Source organism: Narcine bancroftii, chromosome 4 (assembly GCF_036971445.1).
Source record: "Narcine bancroftii isolate sNarBan1 chromosome 4, sNarBan1.hap1, whole genome shotgun sequence".
In the NCBI taxonomy this organism is placed as follows: domain Eukaryota; kingdom Metazoa; phylum Chordata; class Chondrichthyes; order Torpediniformes; family Narcinidae; genus Narcine; species Narcine bancroftii.
The window spans coordinates 239,469,064-239,495,546 of record NC_091472.1 but is presented as its reverse complement, the minus strand read 5'-3'; the positions used below and the strand labels follow the sequence as shown (position 1 = coordinate 239,495,546).

At 42.0% G+C, this 26,483-nt stretch overlaps 1 protein-coding gene across 1 annotated transcript in view; it reads right to left on the bottom strand.

Moving 5' to 3' along the window:
- Window positions 1-6,735: 6,735 nt before the first annotated feature.
- The window catches only part of LOC138762446 (parathyroid hormone 2 receptor-like), a 96,107-nt gene continuing 76,359 nt past the window's right edge, over window positions 6,736-26,483 (bottom strand). The window contains exons 11-13 of the mRNA XM_069936204.1: window positions 17,064-17,202; window positions 13,826-13,867; window positions 6,736-8,484 (exon numbers count right to left, since the gene is read on the bottom strand). Coding sequence (XP_069792305.1) covers window positions 8,128-8,484; window positions 13,826-13,867; window positions 17,064-17,202 — 538 coding nt within the window. The 3' untranslated portion in view covers window positions 6,736-8,127. The remainder of the gene's footprint in view (window positions 8,485-13,825; window positions 13,868-17,063; window positions 17,203-26,483) is intronic.

The window sequence follows — 26,483 nt, the reverse complement described above, 5'->3', positions numbered from 1 at the left end:
TAATGTTATGCCATTATTTAAAAACAGTACCAAGGACAAGCCAGGAAAATCCAGGGTCTTACATCAGTGCTTGCAAAATTGCTTGATTAGTAAATTTGGGGATGCCACCAAAATTGGTGGTGTGATGGTCAATGACGAAGGATATCTAAGTTTACAACAGGATCTATATAATTTGGGAAGGTGGGCCAGGGAGTGGTAAATGGAATTTAACTCTGACAAGAGTAAAGTGTTGCATTTAAGTTAAACAAGGGCGGAAATTAAACAGTGAAAGATAGAAACCTGGAGAGTGTTTATGAACAGAGAGACTGAGGGGTACAGATGTGTAATCCCTTAAAACTGGCAACTCAGGTGATGAGTGAAGAAGGCATTTGGCATGCAGACCTTCATTGGGTAGGGTTCAGAATACAGAAGTTGAGAACTCATGATTCGCCTGTTCAAGGTGTTGGTGAGACTTCACTTGAGTACTGTATGCAGTTCTGTTGATCCAGCTATAGGAAGGGCATCAGTACATTGGAAGAGATGCAGAGGATATTCAGCAGTATGTTTTTTGAGAGTGTTGTGTTATATGGAGAGGATAGATTATCTGGGTCTTTATTCCTTGGAGGGAAGGAGACTGGTGGTGATCTTATAGAGGTTTATAAAATTTTGAGGGACAAGAATAGAGTGAATGCTCGCAGTCTTGATCACAGAGTAAATGGTTCTAAACCTAGAGGGTTTTGGTTTAGATGCTGCTTTTTGTTTATTGACACAATTGAGACATAATTTCCACATCATGGAAGCCATCAGATGCAGTTGGTAGAAAGAGACGAATCACAGAATGTAGATACTTCTGTTATGTAGACATAGTATTGTGTTTGAGTTTTTTTAAAGGGGAAAGATGTGTTTTTAATGTTTTTGGTCGTGTTAGGACACACCTATTGCTGACTGTGCCTGAGGCTCCTCCCACTAACAGCTGAATAAAGGCGACTGTGCCACAGGACCCTCTTCAGACTAGGACAATTGACCAGCGTGGCCGTGCCTCCATTCTCTTGTGAATAAAAGCCTATCAGTTTCTCTACAACGTCTAGTCTTTGAAGTTATTGATGGCGCAGGTCATCATGGGAAATATTTGCTCCTGGCCTAAGCTCCCTAATGCCCTGACACAGCTCCATTACCATTGCACGAATATCTCAGCAGCTAAATAATTCAGCTGTAATAATGAGTCTAATGCTCTAATCGGTGCTCCCTCTTCACTGACCATCTGATTTACCTATTAATTGATCACGGATGAGATTTGATCATTTCAAATGATGCATAAAACATATCCATTAATTTTCAGTTCTGAGAAACATTGACAGAATACATCTGGCACTGACGATGTTCCAAATTCCTTTTCCATTCATATTTGACTCTGGGAAGGTGGTGATGGGCCACCCTCTTGAAGGTGCATTCTGTCCATTGTAGGTAGTACCAAGATATGTGTAAGTAAGCATTTTGACTCCGAGTCAAGGGAGAGTTGGTAAGGTCAGTGAGGTGTGAGATTTGGAGGATAACTCAGATTTGGTCCCAAGCACCTGCTTACTTGGTAATTCAAAGTGCCCATGGTTAAGTAAGTGCTGTGGGAAAAAACCCTGGAGAGCTGCAGTGTGTACACACTGAAGCTATGATGTCCTAATGATGGAGTAAGTCCATGTTTAAGGAATAAAGACTTGCTTCCATAACTTCTTTTGCAATCTTAAGACATCCAAAAGTATTTTAAGATCAATGAACCATCATTGGAGTGTTAATCACCATTCTTATACAAGAACCACAGCAGTCACTCTGTGCAGTGCGGACTCCCAGCTGAACAAGATACTGGGAATTACTTCCCTACTTTTCTTTAGAATTTTGCTTCTCTCATATCTATCTATGGCTTAGTTTTATGTCTTATCCAAAAGGTAACTTTATCAATGTCACATTCTGTTAGTGTTGCACTCATGATCAGATTGGTAGTTCGTGCTTGCGCCTCTCAAGTGGAATGTGATGAATGAGGTGTTGTTTTGACCAGTCGCTCCCACCTGGATGGTGCAAAGTTTCACCTGACACGTTGCATAGATTGTGAAGGGCTTTGGGGAGTTAGGGAGCAAGTCATAACATAACTTAAGTTTTGACTGCACTTTTGGTTAGACTGAAAGAGATAGGAACAGAATTAGGCCATTTGGTCAATCAAGTCTGCACCACCACTTGATTCATGGCTGATGTATTCTTCATTTCAACTCTATTTTCCTTCCATTTCTCAATATTTAAATAATTTAATAATTTTAAAGATATTTTACATTTTAAAAATATTTAAGTCTTTGAATGTCTCGACATAGACTAGTTCAACATGGAAACAAGGCCTTCGGCCCAACCCCCATGCCGACCAAAATGTCCTACCCACACTATTCTCACCTGCCTGCATTTGGCTCATTTTCCTTTAAACATATCGATCCATAAATCCGTGCAATTTTTTACCTATCCCAACCACCTCCTCCAGCCCTATTCCATACACCCATTATCCTCTGTATAAAAAGGTTACCCTCAGGTTCCTGTTAAATCTCTCCCTCCTCACCTTAAACCTGGTTACTGATTCCCCTACTCTCCTGATCTATTCCTCTCATGATTTTATACACCTCTAATGAGATCACCCCTCATCCTCCTGCCTTCTTTCCAAGGAATAAATCCCTCACCTGCTCAACCTCTCCACAGAGCTCAGGCTAATGTGTCCTGGCAACATCCTTGTAAATCTTCTCTGCACCCTCTTCATCTTGCCTCTAGCACAGTGTCCAAAACTGAACACAATACATGAAACTTCTTTTGCAATCTTAAGACATCCAAAAGTATTTTAAGATCAATGAACCATCATTGGAGTGTTAATCACCATTCTTATACAAGAACCACAGCAGTCACTCTGTGCAGTGCGGACTCCCAGCTGAACAAGATACTGGGAATTACTTCCTACTTTTCTTTAGAATTTTGCTTCTCTCATATCTATCTATGGCTTAATTTTATGTCTTATCCAAAAGGTAACTTTATCAATGTCACATTCTGTTAGTGTTGCACTCATGATCAGATTGGAAGTTCGTGCTTGCGCCTCTCAAGTGGAATGTGATGAATGAGGTGTTGTTTTGACCAGTCGCTCCCACCTGGATGGTGCAAAGTTTCATTACGTTGGCTTCACCAACGTCTTACATAACTGCAACATGACCTCCCAACTTCTATACAATACTCTATGAAACCAATGAGCAGAAAGCCTTTTTGCCCACCCAATCTACCTGTGATGCCACTTTCAAGGTACTATATACCTGTACTCATAGATCTCTATGCTCTACAACACATCCCAGATTCCTCCCAAAATAACATTTCTCTGTATTAAATTCAACAATTCCTCTGCCCACCTGTCGAACTGATCAAGATTCTGCTCCAATCTTTGGCAACAGTCTTCACCATCTACAACACCTTGCACTTCTGTGTCATCTGCAAACTTGCTATTCATCCCATATACGTTTTCAACTACATCATTGATATAGATGACAAGCAGCAAAGGGCCCAGAACTGAACTGTGTGGCACATCGCTGATCACAGGCCTCTTATCTGAAAAGCAACCTTCCACCATCATTGTCTTTCTACTATGAAGCTAGTTATCTATCCATTCTCTGATTTGATCTTGGATCCCATGTGATTTAACGTTCCTTATAAAATGCCTTGCTAAAAACCATATATAAAACATCCACAGCTTTTCTGTTGTCAACCTTCTTGGTCATGTCTTGAAAAAACTCAATAGATTTTTCAAGACATGACCTCCCCCTTCCACTTACAAAACTATGATGGTTATCTCTAATGATCTCTTGACTATCCAATTCCCTCGGAATACTTTTTAGTGTCTTTGTTAGGCTCACTGGGCTGTAGTTCCCAGGCTTTTACCTGAATAGGCTTTTCTTGAATAGAAGCAAAACATTTGCTACCCTTCAGTCTCTGGCACCTCACTTGTACAGAATGATGACTTATAAATCTCAACCCAGAGCACTTAAACTAGCTTCACAGTTAAATCCTTGTATCTTTCTCCGTGGTAAAAAACAGAGAAGTACTTGTTGAGAGCTTTACCCATCTCCTATCTCTCCACTCAAGAGTTGACCACATTGATTCCAGCCATCCTATTTTTTTCCCCTTTTGTTACCATTTTTCCCTTTGTGTATTTATAAAATCTATTAATATTTTGAAACATCTATAGTTTGTGCCTGGTTTGACAGCTGGCTAAGATGGATGGTACAGCTTAATCAGCCATCAAAGATCATTGAAAAGCTCTTTCATTGATGGAGAACTATACATTTGTTTCTAAATCACGTGATGCATGGCAAAATGTATGAACCCTCATAAACCTTTGAAAGATAGAACTTGGAAGGCTTTGAACTGTAAGTTTCTAATGGTGGTTCTGTTAAAGATAGTCATCCAGTTACGATACTCCATTGGTGGTGGGAATAAATACTGAAGATATAGTAAGACGGAGAAATCATTCAATGATGTCAATTATCTCAGTTGATTGCAATGCCAGTGATGTCCTTCTGAAGGGTAATCATTATACAAGAAAGTACGTTCTCTTCGTGTCTGTGTGGGGTTTCCCCGGGGGCTCCAGTTTCCTCCCACCATTTGAAATGTACTGGGGCTGTAGGTTCATTGGGTGGCACAGACTCATGGGCCAAAATGGCCTGTTACCGTGCTGCATGTCTAAATTTAAAAAAACAGAAATGCCAATTTGGAAGTAGTATTTTCTCACACAGACCAGATACCAGTCCGAGTTACAAAAATGTAGACCCTTGGATTACTAGTGTAAATTGCTTTAATAAGAAAAAATAACAATTTAATCTGTAAATGGCACACATATTTTTATTAACTTATCACAGACTTTAATTTCAATGCTTCTTTTCTCAAAGAGTACATGAAGATGGTTTTACTGCATATCAGAAGTACAAATCACATTCCCTGTAGTTTATAAGTAGTTGCATTATAATTAATAATATCTTTAAATGCAGACAGCTCCAACTTTACAAGATTAAATATCCTTCCTGATTAAGAATTATCATTTTGTAGGATGTGGTGTTTCAAATTCCCTTCTGGACATATTTTCTACTTTCATTTCTGCTGTGTTGAGACAGATTTGTGTCAGTATTCTTAATCTTGTTGACTTGTACTTTAAAAGAACAAATTGTACTTTAGTTTTTTTATGCAATTCTTTATTTTTTTAATAACATCTTTTTAATGAATATTTTTACAAGTGTAGTACTAATTGGCCGATTCAAATTTGAACTAATGAAGACTGGGTTCTCGTTGGGGGGGGGGGAATGATGGAGAGGAGTGATTCAGAGGGGAATGGTGTTGAAAAAAAGACGAAAGCAGAAGCAAGGCTGAATAAATCAGTTTAACGGAATGTTTATAGGGGATTGTGGATTTTATTTCATTCAAAATATGGTTGCCATCTGGAGCAGACTCTGAATGGTTGATGGAGGAAGATAGGCTCACAAGATTTAAAAGTAAATCAATCCAAAATATTTATATATGTTTATTTTAAATTCTATCTTTATGTATAAATGTGGATATTATGTGGTGTGTACTGCACATGGTCCAGAGAAATGTTGATTCATCTGATTGTATATACATAAATATATATATATGGTCATATGCTATACTTGTATTTAAAGTATCTGGATGAGCACTTGAATTTGCCAAGACGTAGAAAGCTATGAACCAAGTGCTGGTAAATGGTATTAGTGTGTGGCTGCCAGGCCCTGTTTACGCACTGTATGACTCTGACTGCGATCACTGACAATAATAATTTACCTCACCTCACCTCACTGACAAAAGACAAAGGAGGAAAAACCCAACACCCAACCCCAACCAACCAATTTTCCCCTGCAACCGCTGCAACCGTGCCTGCCTGTCCCGCATCGGACCTGTCAGCCACCAATGAGCCTGCAGCTGACGTGGACATTTACCCCTCCATAAATCTTCGTCCGCGAAGCCAAGCCAAAGATACTGCAGAGAATTTACCTTAAGTAAAACATAGAAGTCTGCAGACATGGTGGTTGAAGTAACCATGTTGGAGAAACTCAGCAGGTCAAGCAGTGTATAAAAATCCACAAACAACATTTCAGACTTGAACCCTTCATCAAGCATTTGTTTTGACAGGATCAGGAGAGAGGAAATGGTCACAGAGAAGGAGATGTTAATGATAATGTGAATACGCTGATCCCTGCTACGACTATCACTGATTGTGGACTCATGTCAGATCAAGAGTAATCTATTATGGGTGCCATACATCTTCCTTCTTTGGCTTGGCTTCGCGGATGAAGATTTATGGAGGGGTTAAAAAGTCCACGTCAGCTGCAGGCTCGTTTGTGGCTGACAAGTCCGATGCGGGACAGGCAGACACGATTGCAGCGGTTGCAAGGGAAAATTGGTTGGTTGGGGTTGGGTGTTGGGTTTTTCCTCCTTTGCCTTTTGTCAGTGAGGTGGGCTCTGCGGTCTTCTTCAAAGGAGGTTGCTGCCCGCCAAACTGTGAGGCGCCAAGATGCACGGTTTGAGGCGTTATCAGCCCACTGGCGGTGGTCAATGTGGCAGGCACCAAGAGATTTCTTTAGGCAGTCCTTGTACCTTTTCTTTGGTGCACCTCTGTCACGGTGGCCAGTGGAGAGCTCGCCATATAACACGATCTTGGGAAGGCGATGGTCCTCCATTCTGGAGACGTGACCCATCCAGCGCAGCTGGATCTTCAGCAGCGTGGACTCGATGCTGTCGACCTCTGCCATCTCGAGTACTTTGACGTTAGGGGTGTAAGCGCTCCAATGGATGTTGAGGATGGAGCGGAGACAACGCTGGTGGAAGCGTTCTAGGAGCCGTAGGTGGTGCCGGTAGAGGACCCATGATTCGGAGCCGAACAGGAGTGTGGGTATGACAACGGCTCTGTATACTTATCATTATCAACATACAAGGTTCCATCACTGGAAAGCTGAAGATTCAGAGACTCACTCCTTCAAATGTTTTTATCGTTACAGATAATTTTAGAAGAATTATTTTTTCTTTCTTGATTTTTTTCGTCCTCTTTCCTTCCTTCCACTTTCTCCACAATGAGTGACACTATTAAACTTCTGGCTTATTGGGCCTCCTGTCCCAATAAGAAATTTTCATTGATTTTTGCTGAGCAAGGTGGAGGTAATAGGATGATCAATGTTTCAGGTCAAGACCCTGCATCAGGACTGAGAGTGTAGAGGGTAGTCTGTGAATAGACATGAGACATGATGGGAGGAATCAGATAAAGGAGGGATGATGGACAGATGGAACCAGACGGGGAGGAACGGGAAAGGTGAACCAAGGAAGAAGAAACCCAGGTAAATAGACATGTGGGTGCTTGACAGATGGAACCAGGTGGGAAAGTCTAAGTAACAAGTTGGGAGGAGGGATGAAAAAAATAGAAAAGGGCAACAAAGGAGAGAGAAAACCCAGTTGGACAAGTAGGAGTGCAAAAGAACCACAGGGGAGAGGTTTACTTGAAACTGAAAAATTTGGAGTTGATACCATTTTGATGTTGGCGATGGAAGCAGAACTTAATGTCATTCTTCCAGTTTGTGATGAGCCTTGGCTGGCAAAGGATGAGGTCCAGGTCTAAGAGGTTGGTGTAAGAATGGGAAGAGGAATTGAAATGACACACAGTCACAAGCTTAAGACACAGAGACATTTAAATCCTCTGCCTCACGTCAACAAGTGGAGCCAAGAAAATTAAGAAATATTAGTTATATATGTACATCCAAGAGGATACAGCATCATTTTTTTTGTACAATCATATGCTGTATTGTTCTTATTTTAGAACCTTTTGTGGAATAGATGAGACAAGAAAAATAATTTTCTACCTGTCACACATCATCAAGCAGTACCAGCATGGTAAAACAACATCAAAGTGAAATCTGAACCATTTATGTACAGGATTGGAGTGGAATAACACAAAATAAACAAAATGGTCATGCTGGAATAGTTTTGCCCTGTCACCAAAGTACTCTATCCCTTTTGTTGGAAAATTCTCATCAATACGCAAGAATTTTGTTGGAGCAAAGTTTCATTTCATTCTAATCCTATCACACTTCACATTGCTCCTTCATGGCCTCTATTCAGCCTTGAGGACACTTTAAGGTAAATTATATCTTCTTTATTTTCATTTTCATTAGCTTCTTCGGGAATGGAGGCCTGCATGCTCTCTGGGTCAGAGCTGCTTCTGACACACCCGGGTAAGGTTAACTGACAGTTTTCTTGCTGGGCTCCGTCCTTGAGGAATTTGCAAGTGGACAATGACAAACGCCCAGTCACCTGATCCTGGCTGGCAGAGCTGTTGGTCAGGTTGGTTAGCGCCGAGGCATATCTGTAAGTACCACAGCTTGTTTTCCCAGTCCATTCCAAGGAAAGGTTCCATCTCATCCACAACTTTTTAATTTCTGTCTGAACCTTCAGAAAATGAACATTGAATTACATTGTACTAAATTAGTAATTCTCAAAGTGGGCGCTGCAGCCTCTCCATTCCCCCCCCCCCCACTCACTGTGGGCGGTGGAAAGATCAAAGGGGGTGGTGAGGGAAAAGGGGCTGGCCGGGGTAGTGAGGAAAAAGGGAGTGTTCAGAACCTTCAGTCTTATTATTATTCAGTCTGTTGAATGAAGTTTAACAAAGCCAGTGTAGTAATTTTCTGGCCAGACTCGGGTAGCTGTAGTGAACAAAATAATCAGCGACAAGGTGTTCTCGCAACAGTTGGTCTTGGTGGCTGCCACGTTCTACTGGTGTCACTATCCCCCTGCTCAGCACTGACACTAACCCCCCCCCCCCCCACTCAGCACCGACACTAACCCCCCAACCCCTCTCTCAGTGCCACCACTAATCCCTTCCCTCAGGATGGGGCCTGGAGGCCAAGGGGACGGCAGGCCGAAAAAGATTGGGAACTACTGAACAAAATTAACATTGACTTGAAGCTGGAGCCTGCCATGGTAATAATGTGGATAAACACGCTCTAATTCGGCGTTTATTGTCTGTACACTGACCTCAGTTGCAGATCTTGTTCTGCGATGATTTGTCTACATTTGATATTATGAACTGAATAACCCTGACACAATGGGGTGAGTTTGGGGCTGGGGATTTGTAGGGGTAGGGAGAATGGTTTGGTGTGCAGTTTGATGGGTAGGGAAGCAGATAGCATTGCCCAACATTTCCACCAGCACATTTGTCTGAGCATTTTCACCCAAACATGGTGATGACATGTTGTCTCCCGAACTGATTGCTGGTTATGATGCACGTTCTTTTGGTGTACATTGGCAGCAAGACACCTGATAAAATCTCGAGTGGGCTGGAAGCCAAATGTGGAATTCAAATTCCACAATAATAGACCAAAATTAAGCTGTGTAGGGCACAGAGGCCATAGGTTTGAGTTGAGAGGGCAAAGGGTTCATGGTGGGAGGTTGAAAGGGGATCGGACGAGTACATTTTTCACAGAACTAGTAGTTGGTATCTTCAACGTTTCCAGGGGAGGTGGCAGAGGGAGGAACAGAAACAACATTCAAGAGGCATCTGATACTTGAACAAGCAAGGCACAGAGGGATATGACACTGATGCAGGCAGGTCGAGTGCAGAAAAGTCTGATGGTCAGCAAAGAGCTGCAGGCAGCATTAGAGCTGATTAGATATCAGCACAGTAGCTCAATCAGTTTTGTTTTGCCCTGACTTGGATCTCATGCAGGACACCACTCCCCAGCTGGTACCAGCTGTGACTGTAATCGTTCATAAACATGGAACTGCGAGAGTGAGGCATGGGATAAGAGGAGAGATTAAAAAGCAACGGGAAGTGCTTGTTTGTTTCACATCAGGAACTGCAAGAGCGAGACTTGGAACGAGGAGTGTTTAAAAATCATCGGGAAAGGTTTACATTTCTCCATTGGCTAATTAGCTGCAGCCATTGAAGGGAAGGGAAGCTTAAGTGGAGTGACCCCTGTGGCCAGTGTAAGAGGGGGAATTTGAGGCTTTGGCTTGAGAGGCTGGTGAGCAGAGGTGATGCAGGAGTTGAGAAACAAAAGGATGGGGTTTTCAATTTTTTTGCTATTTCATAGACAGCGGAATGGCAGTCAGAGCAGAGACATGTTCCTCTTGCAGAATGTGGATAGTCAGGGAAGCCAACAGTATCTCTAACAACTTCATCTGTAAGAAGTGTATCCAACTGCAGCTCCCTATAAACTGTGTTAGGGAATTGGAGCAGGAGTTGGATGAACTTCAGATCACTTAGGAGGCTAAGGGAGTGATAGAATAGAGTTACAAGGATGCAGTCACATCTTGGAGGAAGATAGCTGGGTGACTGTCAGGAGAGGGCAAGAGGGCAGGCAGTGTAGGGGACTGCTGTGGCCCTCAATAACAAATATATGGTCAGAGTTTGGCCATGTGGCTAAAAAAGAGAGGAAAGAGAAGAGGTGATCTATACTGTTAGGGGATTTGAAAGTGAGGGGAACAGATAAGAGGTTGTGTGGAGGAGATCGAGAATCCTAGATGATATGTTGCCTCCCAGGTGCAAGGGTCTGGGGTATTTTGGATAGAGTTCATGGCATTCTCAAGAGAGAGGGTATGCAGCTAGATTTTGTAGTCTATTTTGGGATCAATAATGTGAGTAGAAAAGGCGAAGAGCTCCTGCAAAAAGAGTTCAAGGAGTTAGGCACTAAGTAGAAGGACAGGACCTCCAGGGTTGTGCTCTCAGGATTGCTATCTGTGCCACATGTTAGTGAGGTTAGAAATAGGAGGATAATGAAGCTTAACACATGGCTGAAGACATGGAGCAGGAGGGAGGGCCTCAGATTTCTGGATCATTAGGCTCTCTCCCAGGGAAGGTGGAACCTGTACCAGCAAAGAGGGTTTGGGGGAGGGTTGCATCTGAACTGGAGGGGGACTAATATCCTTGCTTGAAGGCTTGTTGGTGTTGCTCTGGGGGGTTTAAACTCGCTTTGTAGGGAGATGGGAAACAGAGTGCCAGACCAGATAAAGATGATGTTAAGATTACATATTGTTTCAGATGCGATAGAGCAGGTAGGATGAAAGGGGGAGGAGTGATATTGCCCATCAGGACAGTTGAGAGGGATCATGTACTGAGGCTATATGGGTGGAGCTGAGGAATGCTGTCAGCCTGCAACCCATCTCCCCACTCATCCCTCTCCCTCCCTCCAAATCAGAGGCAGTGGGAGCTGTCAGTGGAGGCAACAAGGGCAGTCAGGCCAGCGGGGACTGTCGGGCAGCAGGGGCCAATGGGGCAGCGAGGGCTGGCAGGGCAGCAGGGGGTCGCCGGTGCAGGCTGAGACAGCCACACGGGGCTGCTTTGGCCTTTGGGGCCACTCTCGGTGGGTCAAAATGCAGCAGAGCAATGGCTGTCTTCCCTATCCATAATCCCCCATGCAGCAGGAATGGTTCTGGGAATCACAGAGCGGTTCCAGCTGCCTGGGGATTATGGGTAGGGGAGACAGCCATTGGTCTACCATGTAATTATGACAGGTGGTGCTATGTCACCAGTCGCCCCGCCTCTGTTGGATCTGGAGGGTGTTATGAGGCACCTCTGAATATGAATGGGATGCTGGAGCAGCCTTTTAGGGCTGCTGTCTGAAAGGTAAGTTCTTAGTTTTCCATCCGCTCCAGTAGCCAGCCTCAAGGCAGAGGCCTGATATGAAATGGCCTGTGAACAGCAGGTATAGACAACAAGAAGCACATGACTTACATGAGGAGTAAACAAAATGCAAGAGAAAAGGAAGAAATCAGAAAGTCTAAAAGAAGACATGAGATCACCATGTGAAGGAAAATTCTCAGGGTTTCTACAGGCATATTAAGAGCAAAAGGATAGTAAGGGACAAAATTAATCCCTTGAATATCAGAATGGCCAACTGTGTATGGAACCAAAGAGATGGGGAAGATCTTGTATGTATTTTTTGTGTTGGTCAAACACAACCTACCCACTAATCCATCAGAGATATTCAAAGAGGTTACCAGGAAAGTTAATGAAGGAAAGGCTGTGGATGTTGTATATATGGACTTCATTAAGACCTTTGACAGGGTCCCACATGGATGATTGGTCAAGAATGTTCTGTTGTTGGTATTCAGGATGAGGTAGTAGATTGGATTAGACATTGGTTTGTGGGAGAAGTTAGAGAGTGGTAGTTGACTGGAGGCTTATGACTAGTGCTGTGCCTCAAGGATTGATGCTGAATCCATTGTTGTTGGTCATCTAGACAACCTAGATGATAATGTGGTAAATTGGATCAGCACGTTTGCAGATGACACTAAGATTGGAGGGGTAGTGGACAGCGAGGAAGGCTTTCAAAGCTTCCAGAGGGGTCTGGAGCAGCTGGAAAAATGGACTACAATATGGGAGGTGGAATTTAATGCTGACAAGTGTAAGGTGTTGCACTGTGAGAGGATTAACTAAGGTAGGACATACACTGTGTTCAGTAGGCACTGAGTACAGAAGAACAGATGGAGATAGGAATGCAGATGCATAATTTCCTGAAAGTAGCATCACAGGTAGATGGGGTAGTGAAGAGAGCACTTAGGACATTGGCTTTCATAAATCAAAGTACTGAGTACAGGAGTTGGGATGTTATAGTAAAGTTGTATATGACATTGGTGAGGTCAAATTTGGAGTGTTGTATGCAGTTTTGGTCATTTAACTACAGGAAAAGATATTAATAAAATTGGAAAAGTGTAAAGAAGATTTGTCAGGATGTTGTTGGAACTTGAGGAACAGTGAAAGGTTAAACAGGTTAGGACTTTATTCCCTGGACCATAGAAGAATGAGGGAAGATTTGACAGAGGTATTACTGGCTTTTTCTATTGAGGTTCGGAGAGATACAAACCAGAGGACATAGGTTAAGGGTGAAAGCGAAGAAGTTCAGGTGGAACATGAAGGGGAAATTCTTCACATAGAGAGTGGTGGGAGTGTGGAATGAGCTAGCAGCTGAAGTTGTGAATGTGGGCTCAATTTTAACATTTAAGAAAAATTTGAACAGGTGCATGAATGGGAGGAGTATGGAAGAATATGGAATAGGTGCAGATCAATGGGATTAGACAGCATAATCATTTGGCACAGGCTAGGAGGGATGAAATTACTACGCTAACCATGCCACAGAATCCCTCTCCACCTCAGTAGCTGGGAAATTCAAATTTATTGTGAGATAAATCTTGCATAATAAGTCATCAGGGATCCACTAGATTATGGAAAAACTCCATTTAGTTTATGAAAGACACCCTTACAATTTGACCTCTAGGTGACTCCAGAAAGATTTTTTTTTAAATTCTGGGAACAGACCAGGCAGTGTGTGTGTAAAGAGAAATAGTTAACTGCACAGGCTAATATTCCCTGATGGATGTAAATAAAATTATGAGAGGCATTGATCGGATGGACAGTCAGAATCTTTTTCCCAGGTTGAAATGTCAAATACTGAAGGACATTTAAGGAAAGGGGTGAAAATTTAAGAGGTGTGAGTGTAGCTACTTAGAATGGGCTGCTGGGATATTGATTGGAGCAAATACAATGCTAGACCTAAAGTTTCTAGGTAGACATATGAATATGCAGGGATAGATAGATGCTGATCATGACAAGCAAAGTTTTAGTTCCTGTGATGTACTGCTTTATTTTCTAGACCTGAAATATCAATGTTGTTTTCCCCTCTCCATACATGATGTCTAATGTGCTGGATGGGGGAAATGAAATTTTCACCCAGGAAGAAAATGATCAATGCAATCTTGCTGAGGCTTTAAAAAATTTAAAAAGGTGACTTACCTCTCCAGCACAAAAACAGTAGATGATAGCAACAAAGAATCCCTGCAAACAACAGACCCACACGACAGTTTAGAACGATCGACATATAACATCAATCAAAAATAGAAGCAGAACATCAAGGACAAAAATATTTTTCCATGGCAGGGTTTGCATAAATTTGAAAATATAAAGAGGACTTTATGAAACACCACATCTGTGCAAGAAACACATAGGCATGGGCATCCTTAACATATCTAGAATTCAGCCCTTCTGTCCTTGCTAAGATCTGGAGCCAAGTGAGCCTTTCAGAAATTAAACTAAGTATGTTTTTGTGCAGTTGTACTTGATGACCCCGTCAATAGCACCTTCCAACACTTCAGTCTGAAGATAAGTCGGATGGGGTGGTAATTGGGTAGATTTGTCTTTGCTTTTTCTGGACTGGACATTTTGTCAGATGGCTACCAGCACTATAAATGAATTCAAAAGTTGCATCTCTAACTCTGAGGCCCTGCAGCTCTGTTGCAGGGATGTTATCAATCTTGCTGTACCCTGTGCATTGAAAAAAAGGATTTACAAAAGTTACAGACTCGAAATTAGCATTAAGGGTCTCTTTCTTCCTTCTCTTTTGTTCATGGGGAGGCCAGGTTCTGCAAAGAAATGAAAACTGTTTTCTGTAAGTTTCAGAAAGTGTCTCTGTCCCCTGTACATGTAAGTGATTTTGGAAATGAGTGTCAGTGGTAATAAACCCTAAATGCACATTCACATTAAAACACCCATAAAGCAATGATCTCTATTCAGGATGATGCTTCTTTGATTCTATCATTTACTAACCAAGGGTGATTTTATGATTGGAGTAAGCATTGATCGAAATTTTATTTGTAATCAGAGTTTGAACTGGACCTCTCATTGGTAAAGGATTATGCCCCTGCACTGTTTTGACTGTACTTTTCTGCATATCCTGCATGTTGTCTCTGTAACACTACGCCCTACATTTTTTTGACTTAGAACATTCCTCCCTGCACTTTTGTTTTATTATGCACTACCTGATGTACTGGGTTGACTTGCCTGGATTGCATGCAATTCAAAACTTTTCACTGTATCTTGGTACATGTGATGATAAACCATTCAAGCTCTTAAACAAAACCAGATGTAAAACTGATGGAAGAATATGGCAATATAACCTGAGAGCTTCCCACACCATGCCTAATCTGATCTCAGTCTCAACACCACTTCTTATTTGATTCCCTAAACTCTTGAATCACTTAAAATCTAAGGATATACTGCAACCTCAAATCTCAACCTTGTTTGTTTTGTTCAGTTAATATTATAAAGTTAATTTTTATTTTAATTTTTATTTATTTAATCATGGTTAAGCATATTTGGATACAATTTAAAACAACTAAATACATACATGACATTTTTATGTAAATAAAAAACCCTACAGCCCCACACCCCCCTACCCTAACCCATCCTCTCTTCCCCACCCCCTCTAAACTACCCCAAAGGAAGAAGAAAAGAAAGGAAATCACATAACATAAAACTCTCAATCAATTATTTGCCATGGTTCGGAGCAGCACCATCAATGCGTGGAAAGAAGATTAATAATTCAGCCCCATTTATTCCAAATACGGGCTCCAAGTTTTAACAAAAAAGGAATAATTATTAAGTAAATTATATGTTATCTTTTCCAAAAGAATACAATATCTCATTTCCAAATGACATCTCTGAACACTCAAATTAGTCTCGTTTTTCCAGGTAATTGCCAAACATTTAATGAGCCACAGTTAAAGCCAATCTTAAAAAAGCAATTTGAAATTTATTTTATTTTAACTCCAAACTCAATTTCTTAATATAACCCAACAAAAATACGAAAGGATCAAATGGAATTTTCAATTTAAAAATAGCTTCTAAAAGTTCCTTAAATCCATTCCAAAAAGGTTTCACCGTGTCACATAGCCAAGTAGAGTGTAAAAAGGAACCAACTTCCTTATGACATCTAAAGCATAAATCCAAAGAAATAAACTTATTTCCTTAATTTCTCTGGGTTTAAATATAATCAATGAAGAAAATTATAATGAACCAATCAATACCTTACATTTACAATTTTAGTCATACTGTCCTCACATAAATTCACCCAATTATCCTGAGAAATAGATACAGACAAATCTTTTTCCCATTTTAATTTAGATTTATAAACATCCAGCTTAAGCATTTTATTCTGTAATAAAGCATACATCTCAGATATAAATCCTTTCTTGCCACCATCAGTAAGTAAAATTTCAAATTTAGACCATCTAGGTATCCGTAATGTACACCCAAAATGATTCAACAATGTTTTAATTTGATAATAGGAAAAGAAGATATGTCATATTTCTCTTTCATTCATTGAAATGAAATAAAATATCCTGCTTCATAACAATCTTCTACCAATTTAATACCTTTCTGATCCCACAACCTCAAAAGTTGATTATTAAATGTAAAAGGAAAAAGCTTATTTTGAAACAAATAGACAGGTATCTTCATCTTTTACGTTAACTAGATCGACTAAGCAAGGCTGCCCTTTGTCACCAGCTCTATTTGCATTGATTATTGAACCTTTGGCTTGAATGATGAATCAAGATAGTAATATTAAAGGTATTAAGATGAAATCTGATGAATTTAAAATAAATTTGTTTGCAGATGATGTTTTGATATGTTTAACACAACCTTTGGAATCTTTGAGGAATCTGCATGATAGACTAGAGCAATAAAGTTAATTCTTGTTGAAATTGTATGACCTATCTTTTGCCAAGATTTGTTTACCATCCTGCTCTAAATACATTATTATTGCACGAAACATGAGAATTTATTCTTCCTTGGCTATTTATAAAATATTAAACCGTTATGCTGTCCAAACGACCATCCAGATTCCACCCTGATCTTCGGTGCTCTATGTGGCTAAGTCTGCAGATTCTCCCTCTGACCCAATCTTGTTTCCCTGGGTGCTCCACTTTCCTTCCATTTTCCAAAGACGTGTGTGGGTTGGTAGGTTAATGACTGCTTGTCTGTCATTGCTGGAGGAGTTGATGGAATATGGGGATATTGGTGTAACTGGGAGCATGGTGGTCAGCACATTCCTGCAGTAAAAGCACTGAGTTGTTTATTTCCATCACTAATTCAAAGGTAGAGCGGATGTTCCTTTTCTCATTGACCAAAAGCAGCACAAACTTGGGCTTCAAAAACGGTACATTATTTTACCCTTACAAGAAAATGATCGTACCTGAAACGAATTGAAAAAAAGTTCCAGGTGCATCCTAATTTCCCAAGCCAATCCAGTGGAGGTTACGGGCACACCAATAAACACAGCATAGTGGACTCCGAAGACCAGCACGAGAACCAGGGTGGATTTTGCTAATTTTCTTTATAAAAAATGAAAAAAAAGAATTACAATCATAATTAAATAATGATCAATTTGTTGCTGGCTTCCATTTTATCTTCCGGTGTAAATGTGTCTGCTTAAATTACCTAAACAATCCAGTTTGATGAGTGGTGGAGGAAGAATGCAGGGGCTGGGGCTCTCAGCAGGTGCTATCTACACTTTGGTCTGGGAGAATTTTTTTTCTTTTTCTTTCAGCAGGGACAAATGCATAGAGCGGTTCCATTTTATGGGAGAGGTTTTGTTTAAAATCTGTCTCTTGTGTCCACAGTGGCAAAAGCCGAAAGCAAGACAAGCCCGTGGTGTCAAAATGCCTCCTAACATTGAGGCCTGTGCTCCACTTTGGACTACTGCCACTCCTGGATGTCATCAGGGCTCCCTTTAGAGAAAAAGGAATGCCATTGTCTCATTTGCTCCTACCAGAGACAAAAGCTGAGGGTGCTGTAGTTCAGGGGACAGACAGGTTAGTTAGGGACGGCACGGTTAGCTTCATGGTTAAGTTCTTTTACAGCACCAAGGACCCGGGTTTAAATCCGGCACTCTGTAAGGATATGGATATTCTCCCTCTGTCTGAGGGGGTTTTGTCCAGATGCTCTGCTTTCCTCCCACCTTTCAAAAATGTATGAACATTGTAGGTTAAATGGTCTATTTGGGAGGCACGGGTTCGTGAGCCAGAAGCTGCATGTGTAAAAACATAACATGTTTTTGTGGTCATGGAAGTGACTCCAGGATAGTATGTTGCTTCCTTAATTCCAGGGCAGAGCATATCTCTGACTGGCTACATGAGGTTCTGGAGGAGCCGAAGGAACAATCAGTCCATATTAGTACCAAGGAGATAGGCAGAAAATGGGATGTGGGTCAGCAGATCTACAAAGGGTTTAAGAAACAGAACCCCCCCCCCCCTTCCCTCTATCAAACAGCATCTTTCTGTGCCCTCATCCATCACCTCTGTTCCTTCCCCAATCAACCTATATTCACCTATTACCCTGTGCTCCTTCCCCTTCCCCTCCTCCACCTTCTTATTTGGGTAAATGCTGGAATGCTGGCATTCCTGATGAAGAAATGAGGCCCGAAATATCAACTGCCTGTTGCTTCCCATGAATTTTGCATGACCTGCTGTTTTTTTAAAATTTAGATAATAATAGGCTCTTCCGGCCCATGAGCCCGTGTCCCCCCAAATACCTGAATTAACCCATAACCCCTGTAAGTTTTGAGGGTGGGAAGAAACTGAAACACCCAGAAGAAACCCACGCAGACACGGAGAGAACATTCTCCTTACAGACCACACCAGATTCGAATCCAGGTCACTGGTGCTGTAATAGTGTTGTGCGAATTGCTGCACTTCCAGCAATGTTGTGTATTGTCCCAGTGACAGATCCCAGTGACTACGGAAATTGGAGGCCAGTAAAAGGTGAATGAGCTGCTGGAGAAATGGTGCAGGAGTGAAAGTTTTAGGTTTTTTGGAGCATTATCCTTGTCTTGTCCTCATAATAATTCAGCCCTTTACACCACTCTCTCAGATTGATGTACATATGTAGTCACAGGAAGAACATCAGGCTATAATAATAATCCCTTCATTCTGAAGTGGACCCTCAATGGATGTGAAAGCACTGATCTGTTCATTCTCCTCCAATTCTCTCCTGCTAAATTCTGGGAAGAAAGGGAGAACGTGTCACATGTGTCCTGAAACACCATTGAGTGACGTGGCGTGCACAGTTGACTAGATTTCAAATTTCTACAGAATTCAAGCTCTTTTCATCCCCCTCCCTCCCCACCTGCCACTCTCAACATTTAACACTTAACTAACCACAGTTACATACATTTAAGACACTCACGACAATGGTATAAGACATATATCAGGATTTTATGGGTTTGTCACGACACGATGGCCAGTGATCAGGTTCTTGACTTTTCCTGGTTGGGTTGGGATGGAACTCCTCCTCCCCCACTGACTGAGCGATAGACAGGGAACGTAGGGCAGCAAGGCACAAATGGCCCACACTATAATTGTGCTCCTATGGAATTTAAGTATGGTGGCCAAATTTTAAAAAAAGTGTTATACATTTTTCTTAGGTTGTAAGCAATTCTCTCCAGGGGAACACAGCTTTGCATTTCCATGTTTCAGAGCGTAATGTTCAGGCAGGAGTCAGATTTCCAGGTAACTGCTATGCACTTGCTGGCCACCACCAATGCGATCATTACGAATTCGATTTTAAATTTGGACAGGTTCATTGTCTTGTGGGAATTCTTTAGAGCTAGTACAATTCTAAACTTTAAGTTGCAACTTACCATTGTATGTTTATGTAATTGCTCAACAACAACCAAATAAATATGTAAAACATTTTTGGTTTATTTTCCAAAGTTTTATTTTGCCTTGCATGACACCATGATTAATGCAGAAAAATAGTGGAAAATGAAAGGTTGGATCATCCTTGAGTGTTGGGTAGAGTATTTCTGTGCACCCCACACACTTTTTCTCTACCTGACCCAGTTTCTGTTCTTTCCCCAAATATTATCTCCATAATCTCTATTGATACTTGCTCAAAAATGTGTGTTCCCAAACAAGAAGTTTTCAGTTATACTTCCACTTTTTATTCCTTGACATAAAATTTTCACTGATCCTACACATGTTAGATTCACAGTAGATGTTTTAAATTGCAGCACAGTGTAGCCCTCCTGGGACCAGGGTGAGATGACTGGGACTTGTGTGCCTCCTGCACTTTTCAAATAGCAGCCTAACCTACCTTTCCAATCACCAATCCAGTGATTTATGGAGATCCTGCCCCTGTGACGATGTGGTGAATGATGTCACGCAGCCACAGAGATCCCCTCTTCCCTGTATTCTTTCTGCTCCCTTTCTGTTTAAAGTGCCAGAATAACTGGGTGAGCTATTTCCCCTTTCAAATACAGATTATACAAAATGGTCGGGACCCGGCCTATTTCGGATAAACGTTTTTTTCGGAGAACTGATAATTTTTAAAAATCAGCCCAGTAGCAACAGCAAATCACTTTTAACAGTGTTTAAACAACCACACACAAGGGAAGGCTTTTTAAGCATTAAACTGATGTTTAATTCTTACCAAAAAATTGCTGGCCACTGCCGATCACTGACACCTCCCCACCAAGGACTCTACTCCTGCCGGGAGCCCAAGGTCACCGCTGCCGCCGGCAGTCCGACATCCCCGGTCAGTTTGGTTCCAAAAATATTTCAGATAAATGAGGACTTCTGATTCGTTTCAGATATCCTCATTTATCCAAAATTTTTTAAATTTTTTTGGATAAATTATGATTTTGGAGAATTCAATTTTAGATCATCGGAATTGTATTATAGACGGAGGAGGATGCCTGGGTAGGTTTTACTGGGTTCCCTGACCACCTGTGAGGTAAGTCTAGGACTTGGGAGGATTTTGACTGGGCTTGGCTGGTTCAGCCCTTTCAAATAACCCTGTACCTGGGTCTTTAACCTAGTAAATTGCCTGACAAATTACAAGACAATTTGAAAGGGCCTAGTGAGTAACCTTTCCACTGTCCCAGTCTCAGTCTCAGACAAAGAAATTTATATGCAATGTACAGAAGAACACCCCAAAGCATAAAGCCCTCCAAAAGGTAGTGGAAGCAGCCCTGGACATCACAGGCAAAACCCTCCCCACCATAGAGAATATCAATGGGGAACGCTGCCATCTGAGAGCAGCAGCAGTCAAGGATAGACATCACCACTCGCTGCTGCCATCAGGAAAGAGGTCTAGGAGCAACAAGACTCGCACCACCAGGTTCAGGAACAGTGGCTCCCCCTCCACCATCAGCCTCATCAACAACAAACTCAATCAGGGACTTATTTAAGGACTCTTACTTTTAAAATTTAAATTTAGATGTACAGCACAGTAATAGGCCATTTTGGCCCATGAATCTGTGCTGCCCAATTTATAATCAATTAACTTACACCCTCCGGTACATTTTTGAATGGTGGGAGGAAACCAGAGCCCCCGGGGAAAACCCACGCAGACACGGGAAGAATGTACCAACTCCTTACAGACCGTGCAGGATTTGAACCCCGGTACCAATTGCTGGTGCTGTAGAGGCTTGGTGCTAACCAGTACACCAACCATGCTGCCTGACTTAATTGTGTTTTTTTTCTTCTCTGTATTGCTCAGTCAGTCCTTTACTTCTTTCTTTGTTTACATGTGTACAATTTTTTTTTGCACTACCAATAGGTAGTAATTCTGCCTGGCCCGCAGGAAGAAAGAATCTCAGGGTTGTATGTGATGTCATGTATGTTCTCTTGAAATCGTAAAAAAAAAATCTGAAAAAGTTCTGTAGAAACTCAGCAGGTCACACAGCGTCCTTTGGAAGCAAAGGGATGTTAAATTTTACATTTTAATTAAAATTTTAAATTTAAACATACAGTACATAACAGGCCATTTCGGCCCATGAGTCTGTGCCGCCCAATTTACACCCCATTAACCTATACCCCCGGTATGTTCTGAATGGTGGAAGGAAACCAGAGAAAACATGGGGAGAACATACAAACTCCTCACGGACAGCGCGGGATTTGAACCCCGGACCGGTCCTGACTGCTGACGTTGTAAAGGCGGTGCACTAACTGTGCCGCCCATTATAACCAATGTTTTTGACCTGAGCCCCTCATCAAGATATGAGCAAAAAGCAAGAAGGAGTCTGAATAAAAAGGAATTAATTTCAATTGATTTAAATGCCAGAATTAAGGATCTATCTTATTGCCTTATAGGCTAATTGAAAGGCAGGTTGAAAGGAGCACAGCGAAGGTGACAGGATATCTGTCTCATTAATGAGGGTATACAGCGTCACAGTAGTGGGTGCTACTCCTGCAAAGCTCCAGTGAGCTGGGTTCAAGCCTGATGTCCATCACTGTCTCTTTGAGATTTACACCTACTCCCCATGACTGAATGGCTTTTCCCCAGAGTGCTTTGGTTTCATCTCGCATTCCTTAGCCACACTCGGAAGTTAATTTGTCACAGTGAAATATCCGTAATGTAGAAGAACCGGGCGGGGTGAGTTGATAGATATGCATGGAGAATCGGAAATAATTGGAACTGTGAAAAATGGAGGGTAATGCAGTAGGGAAATTCTAGTCAGTTGTTAGAGTAGGTTATTATGTTGGCCCACCACTGTTGGCTGAAGGGCCTGTACTGTGCTTGTTCTAAGTAGAAAAATGGGACTGATGAGACCACTCTGACAACCAGCAAAGATTCATTCGGCTGAACGGCTTCCTTCTGTGTGGCAAAAAAATATGAAAATTGTATATCATTTTAACCATAAGATTTAAGGAATGAGAGGTCACGGAAGCAGGATTAATCGGAGTGGACGAATTTAGTTTTAAATTGGGAACAGGAAGATGAATAGTGAGAGCAAGGGAGAGAGGCAGATTTCAGCCAAAGCGAAATAAACTTTGCTCCATGGAGAGAAGCACTGTTTGTGTTTTCCAGTTGGACACACTGATTGGTTTGTATGAAGTGGGATTAGAAGATCCTTTAGATTAATTACAAACATGGGCCAGAGTCAAATTGCCTATTCCTATGCTATAAGTATTTCTGAAGAAAAAAAAGCTAAAAAGTGTTTTAAAATAGTTTTAGTTTCAACCACAACGCAGGAATATTGGCAGTTTATTTAGAATGATTAAGAAATACCTTGCATTGACACTTTGATTAGAATGATTAAGAAAAAAATGGCGCCTTTCAGTGGTGATACTTTGCATGCAGCTCTGACAGGGATTATCAAATATTCCCATTCAGAACTATTGAAACTCAAGTTCAAAACCATAGAATCAAACTTATTCGTGAATAAGGCTGTCCTAAGATCACTAACAGACCTTGCGATTGGCAAGCTAAACACCATGGGAGTTTCAAACATCCAGTGAATGGGCCATTTAAACCACGGGAGTCTCAAGCAGCAAATGGTCAGTCCATTTAAACATTGCATGAGATCTCAAGAGACATCGCATGGACCATTTAAACATCACGGGAGTTACCAGCAGCAGATCCACAGGCCATTTCAAGAAGACCCTACCACGTGGGTGCAGAGGGGTCTACAAGTTAAGCTAGACACCGGTCCAAAAGGCTTCCGCTGAGGTCAAGGGATGTTGGGAGAGTAAGAGGAGGTGGATTCTGAGAGCTCCCAGGATCTTTGATTACAAACAAGGTCAAAACCTCAACTGACCAGTCCAAAACGCCAAAAAAGGACGTGAGAAGAATTTTTAAATACAATTTGACAAAAAAAAAGAAAGTCTGCAAGCAAAAGTGCGAAAGGATCACCACTGAGGCGAGAGGGGAAACCTGGAATGCTTCGTAGTGAGGAAAATGGCGGGGCCACCCCAGGGTCTAAAATGGGAACCGCCGCTCCAAAGGAGGAACACACCAGATGGGAAGAACAAGTTCTGGATGAATCCAGCGTCAATGCTCAGCAGGTACGGAGGGAAATCCCTCTGGAAGCTTCTGGAGAGAAGGAAAGGGCTGGGACCCCCTCCCACAGCAGGATCGCAGAGGCCCGAGGTAAAGTTGGCGTCGAAGTCGTGAACAGGGCAGCAGCGGCAACCCCCATGGGGAACAGACCTGCCCGACAAAAGAGGAAACTACAAGAAACCGGCATTGCTGCCAGCACTAAGGGAGAGAGTGAAACTTACTTCTGCCCTTGCAGTGGGCCAAGAGTGAAACTGCAAGTCTCAGCGGGAGTACCAACAGCAAACAACTTCAGAGGAAGCAGAGCAACCTGTGAGTCCAGCGCTGGATCAGAGGAGGCAGGGAGCACCAGCAGCAGTGAAGAGGGGTCCAGCAGTCCAGAGGAGGAAGAGTCCAACGCCCAGGGGAGACCCTGTGAAGCTATGAGCCCCAGGGGAAAAGGACTGTTAAGGAAAAGTAAGCAGGGAGGCTCAGAGACCTCCCTGCAGGATGTAATTAACAAGCTAAGGCAGATGGAGGGCAGGCTCTTCCTAGCTGTGGACAAAAGTGCCCAGGACATTGGGGAAAAACTTAACAGGTTCCAGACCACCCTATCTGGGCTAATGGGCAGGGTGACTGAGGCAGAAGAAAGAGTAAATAAGAATGAAGATGATATCCATATTATGTCCAATAAAATGCAAAAGGAAGACCATCTGGAAGAATCTGGATGCCCTCAAGGATTATAGCAGGTGGAACAATATTAAAATAGTGGGTCTAAGGGAGGGGGTGGAGGGTCAGAACCCAGTGCGCTTCTTTCAAACCTGGATCCCTGAGGTGTTGGGAAAGGAGATACTGGGTGAAAGAACAGAGGTGGAGAGAGCACACAGGTCCCTCTTCCCCAAACCTGGTCCCGGACAAAGGCCGTGCTCTACGATTAGGACAAAGAAAAGGGGATCCCCTCTAGAGTTAGAGGGGAACAAAATCCTTTTCTACCCAGATATTAGCTCGGCACTCCTGAAGGCCAGGAAGGCATTTGAACTGTCTAAGAGACTGCTCAAGCAGAAGAAATATGAATGTGTGTTGAGGTACCCAGCCACCCTGAAAATATCATTGCCAGAAGGAGCAAATAAATTTTTTACAGATCCGGAAAAAGCCCAGGAATATGCCGCAGGCTTACCCATGTTGGGGAGCACGACGGGAATGTAAAGTCTAGTCAGGGGACCACCTGCGGTAGTTTTAATAAGTAACAAATTTGACCCATCGGGGGATTATAGACATGCCTTGGACTATAACATGGTGTTTTTTTTAATGTTATCTAAATTGTATAAATACAGAAGTTGAGAAAGAGGTTAGATGGAACAAATGAAAAGTTGTAATAGTAGTTTTTCCTGGTGAGCTCAGGAGTTGGGGAAAGGAGTTGATGGATGCCGGTGGCATGACCTGTTGTGCGAGAGGTTTGTTGGTAATCAATGAAGGTTATCAACAAAATAGAGAGGGGGAGGTAGGTAGTATGGGATTAAGGAGAAGTATGACTGTGAATAACTTTTGCATTTGGTTTCATGTTGTTTTGCTCAGTTATTTGAATTATTGTCTTTGTCTCCCCCTTGTTTTTTTTTTTATTTCCTTACTCTCGTGGCTAGGGTGGAATGGACCAAAGGTCAGACAGTAAGAGATTGGGGGTGCGTTGGGTGGGGTTTCGTAGTGAAGGAGGGCGTACCTTGAGAAGAACCTGGGGATAATGACTAAGAGCATAAAAGTAGTCTCTTTTAATGTTAACGGCTTAAACAGTTTGGTGAAACAGAAAAGGGTCTTGGCACACATTAAAAAAATGGGGGTGGATTTGGCTTTTCTTCAAGAGACACACTTAACTGAGCAGGAACATCAAAAATTAAAAAGAGAGTGGGTGGGCCAGGGTATATCCTCCTCATTTGGCTCAAAAGCAAGGGGAGTGGCACTTTTAGTAAGGAAAAGTGTTCCAGTGCAGGTGCAGAGGGTGACTGCAGATCAAATGGGTAGATTCGTAATGGTGCACTGTCAGATATACTCAGAGTCCAGGACCCTATTCAATGTGTACGCCCCCAATTTTGATGATGAAAAATTTATAGAGAACTTTTCCCTACATTTAGCAGAGGGAAGTGAAAATATTTTGATAGGATTCTGTATTGGACAAGTCCACAAAATGTATAACTAGGACTAGAGTGGCGAAAGCCACCATTGATTATATGAGGCAGTTGAATTTAATAGATCTGTGGTGTTGACTGCATACAAGAGAGAGAGAGACTACTCATTCTACTCGAAACAATGTGATTCCTACTCTAGAATAATTTCTTTTTGGCTTCAGCCCATTTAGAGGGTAGAATCATGGAAGCTGAGTACAGAGCGAGACTTCTCTCAGACCACTCCCCCCTGATCTTGACTATAAATATGGCAGATAAGCAGGACATGGCATATAGGTGGCATCTTAACACTTTTCTATTGAAAAAAAACAGAGTTTTGTAGCTTTATAAGATCTCAAATAACTCAGTTTTGTGAGGACAACTGCCCCTCTACAGATAAATTTCTTCTATGGGACACCCTCAAGGCGTACTTGAGGGGTCAGATAATTTGGTTAACAAAGGTGGTCAAGAAAAATTATATGAGGGAAGTGGAGGAATTGGAAAAGGACATTAACCAATTAGAGAAGGATTTTCAGGGATCAGGCCGAGAGGTCCATTACAGAGCTCTCACAAACAAGAAATTGGAATATAATACGCTTCATGCCTATAGTATGGAAAAGGCTATTATGAGGTCGAGACAAAAATATTATGAGTTGGGGGAGAGAGCACAAAATGTACTCGCTTGGCAGTTGAGGCCA